The following is a 12401-nucleotide window of genomic DNA, read 5'->3' on the forward strand; positions in this document are numbered from 1 at the left end:
ATACACAAGAGAGGTGGGGGTTCTTGTGGAATCCTGCGTCGCTGGAGGGGTTCTGGCAGCGTGCCACGCTCACCTGTCAGTGAAAGTCCTTAGCTGGGTGAAAGTGCTCCGCAGGGAAGCGGCCTGGCGCCACAGTGCTCTGACACGAGCCTGTTCACGACTCAGCCGGGAGGCGCACGTCTGCAGAGAGAAGCAGACAACAAGGGGGCTGGAGACTGGAGGGTGGGTGGCAAAGGATTGCTTACAGCAAATGATGGCACCTCTCATTTTATTGTGATCCCAAACAGATGCAATACTGGAACTCCTGGACTCTGGTATACTGGCACACATACAAATAATTGGATTTCCCTGAATCGACAGATGTAGCCCATTTACAACACGAACGCCAGATTGTTTGCACAAAATTTTCCTCCCCCTCAGCAGTTGGAATGTTTTCACAGGAAACAACAACTCAAAAATCATAGCAATGAAACGAACAGGGAATGAGAATGAATTGATGAAACTGGCTATGAATGGAATTCCTACCCCATGTGAACTCAACAGGAGTTTAATTGCACAATCTTGGTACAGAAGGGATAAACTTGAGCTTTCTCTGTTGCTTTTTCTGACTCAAGCACTTCATTTTTGTGGTTTTTCTCACCTCCTGCTCTCTGCGGAAACGGTTATCGCAAAACTCAACGTCTTCGCGAGCCTTCCACAAGCTCTCCGTTAGCCCGTGGTTGACAGTGCCTGCCTGCTCCAGTTGTTCCCGAAGCGTGGAGTTGACTTGGCTGAGGCTGGCACACCTGGGAATGACATGTGAGACACCGAGAGACCATCTGACACTTCACCAACTTTCATGATACCCTCCTGTGGCACGCTTACACAGCAACCAAATTCTGTTATTCATATAGCCAGAGTATCACTCTTACATATGTAGCTTAAGATCCACCCTTGCCAACAACACTTACAGGGTGAACATGTGTGACCGTTTTGTAACGTCTGTGTCAGCTTAGATTTAATTTCAACCAGATTTGCTTGTATAGTCATTGACCAAATTTCTTTACATCATTCTCACACACACCATTTTACAGCAAAGCAAGTCACATTGTTATGTTTGGTTATCTGTCTGAGAGGGAGCCAAACCCATGTCTGCATGTATGGCATGATATTAAGTTTAAAGGGAAAAGAGACGTAGGGAAAGAGGAGTTCATGAATCCAAATACGAAGCAAAAACATATAAGTCATGGTTGTAGATTTAATCTCTACTTGCACTCACATTAAAAAGTTTAAGTGGATCGAGCTTGGTAACTCTGTAGTGAGTGATTTTTTAGTAAAAAATGATCAGGTTCTGGCACAGTTTCTGCCACGGGCATTTCAAATAAAGTTCCATAACTGTATAAATCACAGGGCATTAAAACCTGGCCTCAGCGGCAGCGGTTGGCCCATACTTAATGTGAAGCATTGTTAAAATGCTTTGGAGAAGAGAGCCAACATAGTCCAACTAATTTTCTCTGACAAATTGGATGCTGGGATTATCTGCCAAGGGCAGGTTCTGCCTTCTCCCTGCAGTCAGGGTAGGGGAAAAACACAGCAGGAAAGCTCAAAGAACTGCTGGGAATAGCTCTGGTCCACGCATTTCACAGAACTATTTCGGCTTGATTTCTGCTTCTCAACAAGAAACGGAGAAAGAAAAACAGGAGCAGATTTCTCACAGGCTTATCCATGAATTTACTGCTCCACATCTGCATCCAAATAGTGACTCCCTGCTGCTGTAGGTTGTCTGATTTCTAGATTCCAAGCGTTGCACACTTTTTCTACGACTCCCAAATATGTACTTACTTAGTAATACAGAAGCTGTACAAGTTTCTATTGGCTGGGTAACCTGGCTACCTGCGCTGCATGGTGCCCATCACTCACCTCTTCTGCTCCTCCTCCAGCTGAGCAGACTTATGTTGGACAGCCATGTTGAGCTCCTGCTCTGTCCGCTGCTGACGCTGGGCTGAGTCCAGGTGGGCCTGCAGCTGAACACACACACACACAAACACTCACACACACACACACACTACTGGCATTCTGATAACACTTTAGTATATGCTAGCAGTAGGAAGTTAGCAGTTACCTAATATTTATAAAGCAACATATTTACAGTGTAAATCTGCTAATCCAAAATCTCTGTGGAGGCCGCTCAGCCAAGAATAATATTTGGATGAATTAAATACATTAGAATGAAAGCACAAATCTTATTCACAGCACGAAAAGTGCACGTTTTACTGTTCAGTTCTGCACCATTTCTTTGCTGCTTGTTAAAATGCCTTTCATCGCCTTTTTATTGCCATAAACAATTTGATTTAAACAAATGAGCACATTGTGTTGCAACAATGATATAATGGCTCATAATTCTCATGTCCAAATGTTTCCATCAATCTCATGTTTCCATGGGACAAAGATGAGTTTAACATCATTTTGAATATTTGTGTAACATTTGTAACATTGTAATGTACTGTATTGACATTATAATGATGATTAAGATTCATTTTACCACCCTGTCACAGACTGTATTACCTTCTCTGTCAGGAGAAAGAATCAATCTGTTGTAATCAATCTATTTATTTAAAGAAACGAATGCAGTAAAAGTAGAAAACAGCTTAATGTTGGTTTAATGCTAGCAAGGCAATGTCAGCCAATGGCCTCTAGAGGATCCTAGCGAGCCCTTTATACTTGAATATTTACAGTTTATCTGAGCAATACTGAATCTTGAAGGTGATGCTGTGACGCACCAACAATCTCATCTTCTCAGACTCCGAGGTCTTCTCCAGCACCTGCTCTTCTAGTTCCCCACACCTCTTCTTGTACTGAAGAACCTCAAGTAGGACAAGCATAAGATCAAAGTTAACACAAAGAAACTTTTTTTTTTTCATGGGGCAGTTACTAAACAGTGAGGTCCATTTCTAGTCACCTTGGTTTGAAGCTTCTGAACAAGTTGGGCTTGTCTCTTCTGGGCCTCCTGGTAGACCTGCAACTTTTGCCTGTAAGCTCTCTCCATGTTCTGCAGCGATCCTGGTGATACACTGTCCTGGTCTGAGTCCACTGCTGCCTGCATGATCTGATCAAGCTGGACAGGTAATAAAGGAACTACGTTACAATACATAACATGAATGCACTATATACATTTGTAGGGTCTAATGTAATCTATTGCACAGGCCTAAATCAAACCTAACAAACCTTATGTCTTTTAGTGTGTCATGGAGGTGTGGTACATTTGTGGCCATTTTTTGTAAGCTCACAGGGTCTGTTGTCTAATTGTCTGGATATTCATCCATCCATCCATTATCTGTAACTGCTTATCCTCGTCAGGTGGGGCTGGAGCCTATCCCAGCTGACTTTGGGCGATTGGGTGACACCCTGGACAAGTCGCCAGCTCATCACAGGGCACATAGAGACAAACAACCTTTCACATTCATTGAAATTCATTTAGAGTCAAGCTAGTTAACCTAAGTGGATGTCTTTGGACTGTGGATATATCCAGCCTTTGTCTGGATATACGATTATTAATGGTGGGTCTAAAGAATATGTTTGCATTCAGATGAGTCATTAAGCAGTTTTCAACAGTTCACTGTGGGTTGTGTTTGTGAAAAAAAATAAAGTTGATGCATGGGAGCTTTCAATGCATTTTTGAGGTGCTCCAGGAATGTGTGTCCATGCCAAAGAGAACATACAATACAGCCTCTTGATTGGTAATTACTCTCATCTCATGATTCAATGATATTAATACTGACGAGATTAAATATGTGCATAGTACTGCATGTTCCCCGCAAGAACTGAAAGTCTGAAATGGTCAGCATTTGACTGACTAATCTAGAGACCATCTGTATTAATTCAGGAGTCAGAGTGGGACTAACAGTGGCTAGACTTAAGAGGAATGTTCAAGTACAGTATGTCTTCATATTGGTGTTTATGCATGATGGCTGTATCTGTCAAATGCATCTAAACACAAAGATAAACACATGCACTGCTCTTTCTCATTGTAGAATCTCATATCCTCTCCCATATCTGAAATCCAAATGTCCTGTAACCTCTCAACCTCACACAACCTAAACTCCCTGTGCACCACCCACTCTCTATCCTGGTGCCAGACACCCTGTCCTCACTAATACAAACCACATGGCCCTAGAGCACTACAACACACTGCGTGCCTCCAGCTGCCCTTGCCGACTTCTCATTTAAAAAAGAGAGGAAGAGAGCGAGAGTGAGGGAGCCCCCTCCCTGCAACACACTCCAAACCACCATCCAAGCCCTTCAAATCAACCCTGCGACCCACTCCCTCCCACCTCTCTTCTGTACCTCATCTCTTCTCTGGGTGCTTAATCTCTCCAGCAGGCTCCAAGAGAGCCAAGACAATAGTCTCACTGTTCAACACCAAACCCAGCCACTTTGCCACCATTATTAACACATTTTCAAATGCCCTTTTCAGAATTTTATACTACAAACTACCCAAACGGCCATCGTGCACTTGGCTCTGTGCTTTTGGTGTTTTTCTCAGAGGAGCCGGGGAGCACAAAAGCTTCTTTTACTGCCCGTTGTTGAGGTGACAGCTTTAGGGACTGAGAAGGGTGGAACAACATGGGCGGAGTGTTTGAAACACACAAAACTGCAGCAGCTGTGTTTAAAGGGACTCCTGGAAACAGCTGTGTGTGGAGCATTAGTGATTATGCATCTTTTCAAGTATTTTGGCACAATTATAGCAATAACACTGACTTACTAACAAGCATGTACTTTATAAATACACCTTGGATACATCGCCACAGCAGACAGGATTTATTACTGCACATGAGCACAATCTACATTTGGAGGCTTATAGATGGGTTACGACTGGGGATAGGGTCCACAATACAACTGAGACCATACCGTAATCGATCAATGTAACTCATAAAAACCAAAACTGAATGAAACTCACTCTCATGGGAAGACAGTGATCAATACAAAAGGCTCAGTTTTTTCCACATATGTGCAACTGATAAGACTCTGCCCCAGAGACAGCATAGTTAACACCATTTGGGGGCGCTGGTGAGAAAATGAGCAATGGGCCCCAGGTGACCACCGACTACCTTTCTATAAAACACTACTACAGTGTCACTGACGGTGTTTAAAATATTTCTATACAGAAATCAGATAAAGGCCTTGTCTCTTCAGTACCTTAAAATTACCCTGTGGACCACTGGTAGCACTATGGAGCAATATTTTTATGTGTGAGTCACTGGTTTCATGCTACTCCAGTGATTTGCAGTTGCCAGCGGTAACACACAAAGAAGTGTAGCAACGCACCTACAAAGTCAACGTAGAAGGCTTCTGGCTAGTAAACAAGAAGGTAAACAAACCAGGATTAAAAATCAGTTAAATATTGATTTTGTAAATGTTTCATGAGGAAGGAAATACATTCAACATGTTTGTCAGACCTCGAGGATACACACAATGTGTTTTGGTGAGTGACACTGAGCGTAAACATAACTGTTCGTTTGAAAGAAAACTCCTAAGGGCACCTTAAATGCTGTATATCCCCAAACTAATTTGCAAATGATACACACAGTGAAACTTAAGCTTCTGTTGCTGTTAGGGCGATGTCGTAATGTCACAAACTCTACTTAACTACTGCTCTACAAACATGACTTTTTGTTTTATTTGTGTATATTCCCGGTGTAGTCTTTCTACACTGAAAGACATCATCAAAAAACACACAGTATACTGCAGGGACAAGTTCTGTGGAGATGGCAGATCATGCAAATAACGTATGTCACTATGTTCCCACATGTAGTTTAGCTCCATCGCTGCTGTACAAAACACCCACCCTACCTTCACTGTGCACTCAGTGACCAGGTAGATCCTGGCAACTCCTACAGGATCCCGCCCTGCCCCGACGAAGAGGGTTGTTTACACTTTTTCATACATAGCTGCAGCGTGTGGGCTTCTCGCCAGTGCCTCGCCCCGGTTCCATGCACTACAGAGAGGACGCTTTTTTTTATTGTTTCTCCCCAGTCAGCTGTAAAGCTGGAGGCCGGGGGCTGCTCTAGATTAGCCATGCTCAGTGCAGGAAGCTCCCAAGAGGGCGCCATAACAGTTTGTTGTGGAGACCCCCACCTTAACTAAACTCCCCAACACCACCATTCACTCCCTTGCTCTGCTTGCATCATTTAATCTCACCACCCTCATCTCCAAGTGAGCTTGAACTCGTTGGTCTTCACACAACACACCCGTCCATTGGTGACTGTAAAAAGGCAAAAGAGAAAAGCGAGTAATCCCCGTCCTCCATCTGCCCTAACTCAGGGGCTTACAGGGCTTACTGGGGGCCCAGAAGTGTGCTCACTGAACACCCTTGCTATTTACGATCTGCCTCGGAGTACAATCACTCTCGAGCAGCCTCCGCGGCCCCCTAAAGTGGGCTGAGACTAATCCCAGTGTAGCCCGACTCTTTGAGGTCATCTACTGCCATTTTGCAATAATGTTCAAGATGCAATTTATACAAAAACAGCCTCTTTGTCATGGTATGTTTTATGCCTCCATATGGTTGCCATGGTTCCTTTTCTTTCTTTTTTTTATTCCAAAGTATCTGTTTCTAGAGCCCTGCTTATGTTTCCAAAGTAAAAGACTTTTCAGCCTCTTAAAATGTGCTTTGAATTAGCTTTTTATATTTCTTGATATTTATGATTTGTGCCACTCCTTGTATTGTCTCTTTTGATAAATATTTCAAACAACATCAAGGGATAATCTTGCTTTGATTCATCTGCCAACAAGCAACAAGAGAATCATTTTCAAGGCCCTTGTGAAAGCTTTGGTGTTTGGGCCAAAACTTGCTGCCTTGCTCATGTGGTAGATCAAACTCCAATGCATTTCACTTACCAAGTTATGATTACAATATTCCCCCACTGACCTAATGTCACAACATTTGCAGATCTGATAACTAAGCAGTTTATCTTTCAATTTGGTGAAACATCTTGGAGCTTGCTATGCATTTCAGAAGTCATTTCTCTCCTCTCATACACTGCAAATTGTGGCTCCATACCTGCATATCTATACAGAGATACATTTTCAGGCATATCCAGCAACTACTCCACATCCTCAGCCCTCTTTCTTTCTATCTCTGACTCACTCAGGACAAAATCTGGCCGTGAGTGCACAGTCCAGCCAGCACATGAAGGGTTACAGCTGCAATCGTTTTCCCTGGCTTGGCCTGGGCCCAGAGGCTTAATAAAGGGAATTAATGGAGTGCACTATCTGTCAGATTCCTAAACACAGCTGGAGCGGATGTCCATCGCCCCCAAGCTGCCCAAAAAACTTACTATCCTACTTCAACAACATACCCGTTCCCCTTTCCCCTCACATTACCCCCTGAGTGCTGACTCTGTGAAAGAGCCCCAGCTGATTGTGAAAGCTGTTTATGTATCATCACTGACGGTAATTACACAATGTGGGATAACAAACAGGGAGAATGGACGTGAGGAGGGGGAGCTGCTGTGTGTGCGTTACCATGGAGTGAACTTTTTGCTTATGGGGACAGCTGCTGTGATGGCATACAGGGATACAAGTGATCTGTGTAAACACAACCAAACTAATAATACATGCTGTGTACTCACAAGCATGTGGCTGGCCTTGCAGCGCTTAACACAATCGCCCTCCAATCCCTCCTCCTCCTCCTCCCAGGCAAGGACAATGCTGTACAAAACCTACACACACAAGACTTCACATCTGATTAGACACTTTTGACATGTGAAAAGGAACTGAAAAGTGTGCTTAATGTTTGACTTTAAAGTCGGGTAACATGAGTAGCATAATGTCAAATGTTGAAAAGGTTTAATGGGATACTTTCATCAAAAAATTCTGAGCTGGGATGGATTTTTTTAAAGCATATTTTCTCTGGGGAAGGCAATTAATTTTTACAATTTCATGATAGTTCAGAGAGTCAGACTTTTTGGCAGTGTGCCATTCAAACTGCACCCTAAATGAATGGGTTTGTGCCAGCAGGAAAAACAAACGAGGAACAGAGGGGGGTAGCAGGGGTAAAAGGGGACAGTAACACAATCCCTATAACAGACTTTATCTGCTCCAATGTATGCTTGACTGAGTTCTTACGCAGAGACTCAGGGGATTCAAGATTTCAGAGGGCACTGGAAAATGGCAGTTGGTGTCAGAAATCATTCAGCAGGAGTTTATCTTTATCCAACTGACTTCCACACTGCGGTATTGTGCAGCCACTCGCTAAGTGTTCAGGCAGTGGGGTATGGATGTCTATGTCTGAGAAAACGCACACTGGCGGGGCTCCAAAAGCAACACACAGGGTTCAGAATTCACCCAAACATGTTCTCCAACCTCCCGAGGCCACCTAACTCACAAACTGGGTCAAGGTTTATCCTGGTTCAGGTGCAATTTTCTGGGGTCACCAGAGATCACGCTGAGTGACTTAACAGAGACACAGAGGAAGGCTTTCAGAGTCCAGGTGTGACTTCACCAGTATTGCGTTAATGGTCCTCTGTCAGGTCAAAGGGACTAAAGGAAAGCTGGGGAAAAATGGGGATTTGGGATAACTTACGTATGTTTCTTGTTCAGTGGTGGTCCTGCCACAGCTGACATACTGACATACTGTGAGCATAGGATTGATTTCTGAAAGAAACTTTTGGTTGTTGGGCATATTTTTTTTCATCATCCTCTCAGAATACATGTCAAAGACTTGTTTCTAACTAAAAAAACAAAACACTTAAAGGAAGGGAAGGAATAGTAGACATTTTGGGAAATATGTCACCAAGCATTAGATGAGATAATACGGTAAATATGAAGCTACCACCAATATTAGATTAGCACAAAGACTGGAAACAGGGGAAACAACTAGCCTGGCTCTGTCCAGAGATGAAGCTGGAAAAAAAAAAACACATTCCTGCTGTCTGCTTTAAGTGTCTTTGTTTTTGGTACATCCCTTGCCTGAAAAACACCTGGTCAGATTGTATCAAGCTCATCATACAAGGTACAAAGAAAAGTTGGTCTGTAAGTAGTTATGACGGCTGGTAGCTTGACCCTTGAAACTGACAGGAGGGGATACACCAGCTGTGAGCTGTGAACGTAGCATGGCTGTTGTTGTACGGGGCAGGGCGATACCTGGTTCCCACCATGTTGTGCTTTTCACATGCAACCAGAAAACTGCTCAGGGGACACTAGACTGCAGCTGGCCTTGCATGCTTATCCTTGAAGGAATGCAGAGTGTAGAATTATGAGCAAATTATCAGGACAAATTTTAATCACAACACTCCATGGAAACTATCCAGGGAAGTAAAGCTCAAGCTCAGGGCAAGTGGAACAGGTGTTTTCAACAAAATTTAGACGCTGAGAAAAATAATGGATATATGAATATTTTTGTTATTTATGTTCATTGCAACAAACTGTGTTTCACTGCCTGGCACTCCATCACACATAACTCCTCACATGTAGAACTTACTGTGTTTCATATCATCATCGTATGTAATATATGGTTTGTTTGCAATATGATTCCTTAGGTAGAAAGCTACATTCAGATAAGACTGTTGGCCAGTGCCAGTATATTTGGCTGTAGGGAAATAATTAGCACACTGCATTAACATCACATCACAGCTAAGCTGCTAAACAATCATGCTGTTATGCAGTGAAAAAAACTGTAAGGGGAAGACAGGAGCTTTTACCTGAAGAGACAAGTCACAGCAGGAGCCTTGTAATGAACCTCTTGACACTAGACACGAGACTGGATAAAACATTCAGCTAACAGTTATAACGGCTGGGATCTTTGTGGAAAAAAAATACGGCAGGGCACGTGCTAACCCCTCGACTCTCTCAACATGTTACTCAGTGGTGTGAGCACCAAATATCAGCAGCACTTGCTTATGTTTTTTTTTGTTTTTTTTTGTTTAGTGCCTTTTCACACATCTAAAAATATCAACAAACTAAATTTGCTATATATATCTGCCAGGCTAATTAAGTTATATTTATAGCCTTGGTTTTAAAATAAGTTCCAAGAGTAAAGCAAGCAGTGGGAGTTCATTAGATTTAAGCAGCAGAATGAGGGTAGTGTTATCACAAATGGCTGCTTTGTGCACCATGAAAAATGAGCTTTTTCTTTGACAGTCTCCAGGGAGGAGGCCAGTGACCTTCACAAATTTCCCCCCAAAACAGCAACTATGGGGGTGGAGGGGTGGGGGTTGGCTATGAAGGGAGACGCCGGTCCTCGTGAGCACAGGGGGTCTGAGTCTACCTGAACAGACCACAAGGAAACCCTTCATGAACTACCCTCCCCTCTCTTATTTACACTTATAAACACACATACACACACACACACACACACACACACACAGACACACACAATGGATGCTCATAGAGTACTTACTGTAATATGTAAACTGTAATTCCACAGCAATTAGTTAAAGAAAAATGTATGACATGAAATATGTGCTCGTGCCAAGTTACATTAATTCAATCATGAGTCTGCACATGTATATTCCAGACTTTTTCCAACTTAGTTTTCACTACAGTACATGCAAAGCTGCTACAGCCTTCCCACACTGTTTGTTTGTTCAGCCCCAAAAGGCTTTCCCTGCTGGAAAGAGTGTTGGTACACTGATGTTTACTGTAACCATATTCCATTTCAAACGCATGTAGCTTTTCGCTGTCAATGCTCTAGTGTGGCTAAACCTTCTTGATCTCATCTCCAAACAAAACTGCACAAGTTTACCATCAACTGTATTACATACTCCAACTCCTATTAAGGGCTGCATTAACATCTGGCATTATAAACAATGTCTGTAAACGCAGTCAGGTCTCCTAGCTTGGATGGGAAATGGTAAACACTCATGTACAGTAGAGTATTTAGAGATATTATTTGAGGAGGTTGGAGCAATAATCGTGGTTACACATGTTGACACTAAGATGATTACGATGTTCATGTGTTCAAATTAAGAATATGATGTACTTACTTAAATGATCGCCTGTGCATCCCATTAGGTCTGACAACTTCGATTTTTTTGCCTTTCAGTCACAGAACAAACAATCTATTTTTATAGCACAGGCACAACGAATGCTAAAAATGTAAATAATGTTCCACAGGTTGACCTTGACCTGAGAATGTGTTGCTGGCCCTCACTCCTACCCTTTCTGTGAGACTGCCCTGTTTGACTCGCGGCTGGTCGCGGTCCATCTGGCCGGGAGACAGCTGCTCCCTCAGGGCCCTGCTCTCCTCCGGCTCGCTGACCTGAGAGCTCTCACCTGGGATTAGGAAACAGGTCATGCATACACAAGTGTCAATCTTACCCCATGATAAAAGCTATCTAGCTAAGCAGATTTATTGTTTGTACTAAATGTGTTCAATGTTTTGCCTATGCATTTCAATTAAAACTCTCTGCCCTACAGTACCTGTTGGCTGCTCGGCCAGGTTACGGGTGATGATCTGGCGGATGCGGGTGGAGACAGGCGTAGGCGTGACACTGGACTCCTGTCCATCACCTCTGAGAGTCAGACTCCTCTCTCCTGAGCTGCCATCCGAGTTGAGCAGGGACTCCTCCAACTTCTACAATCATATCCAAACACATCACATAACTGAGCAGGAAAACTCATTAAGGTTAGCTAAAACATAAATAAACATAATAAATAGACCTTAATAAATAAATAAACAAACCCAAATAAACTTTCCACCACTGGAGGACAATGTGCTCTGAAATCCAGACTTATCCAGAATAATATATACTTATTTACATCCCATTGTTTCATTACGTTAGTGCTTTAGTGCTGTGATTTCCTCAAGTACTTTACTTAAGTAATTGAGTATTTTGAGTACTCATTTTCTGCTAATTTATATAAGTACTTCAGCACATATCAGGGGGAAATAATATGTTTTTTTGGGGGGCCACTACATTTAATTTTACCTGTTTAGATGCTGGATACTTTGAAGGCTCTGATTATTAATAAGAAACATAATCATGACGTAAAACCGCATAACCATTTTGACAGGAAAGAGTGGGGTCATTGCAGGTGTTTCCAATGATACTAATTGAGGCCCTGTTCCATTTAGTGCAGCAGAGCCTTTCTAGTGAACCAACAGGCACCACGGCAGCACCCTGACTCTGTTTGAGCTGAATGGAACGGGGCCTTAATTAGCATCACTGGCAACACCTGTGTCCAATATTACATGTCCATTAACTCCATGTTGACCAGCTGCAAACATTATTTCATCAATACTTATAACACAGTTAGTCAGTAGAGTACATTTACTTTTGGTTTGTAGTACATATTTTGGATAAATATACTAGTACACATTTATAATGTACAGCAAAATATCAGCTAGTTAAACCAGAATTAAAAATACCTGCTACTAAATGTAAAATGCAGTCATGTACACTTGTTTTTTTTTTCTCCTGTGA

At 42.6% G+C, this 12401-nt stretch overlaps 1 protein-coding gene across 2 annotated transcripts in view; it reads right to left on the minus strand.

Annotated features, from left to right (window-relative positions):
- The window catches only part of crocc2 (ciliary rootlet coiled-coil, rootletin family member 2), a 31516-nt gene that overhangs the window by 18626 nt on the left and 489 nt on the right, over nucleotides 1-12401 (minus strand). For both annotated transcript variants that reach the window (XM_027289961.1, XM_027289960.1), the window contains exons 3-9: nucleotides 11398-11551; nucleotides 11135-11250; nucleotides 2939-3094; nucleotides 2760-2843; nucleotides 1900-2003; nucleotides 641-785; nucleotides 74-180 (exon numbers count right to left, since the gene is read on the minus strand). In XM_027289961.1, coding sequence (XP_027145762.1) covers nucleotides 74-180; nucleotides 641-785; nucleotides 1900-2003; nucleotides 2760-2843; nucleotides 2939-3094; nucleotides 11135-11250; nucleotides 11398-11551 — 866 coding nt within the window. The remainder of the gene's footprint in view (nucleotides 1-73; nucleotides 181-640; nucleotides 786-1899; nucleotides 2004-2759; nucleotides 2844-2938; nucleotides 3095-11134; nucleotides 11251-11397; nucleotides 11552-12401) is intronic.

This window comes from Larimichthys crocea, chromosome XVII (assembly GCF_000972845.2).
Source record: "Larimichthys crocea isolate SSNF chromosome XVII, L_crocea_2.0, whole genome shotgun sequence".
NCBI classification, from domain to species: domain Eukaryota; kingdom Metazoa; phylum Chordata; class Actinopteri; family Sciaenidae; genus Larimichthys; species Larimichthys crocea.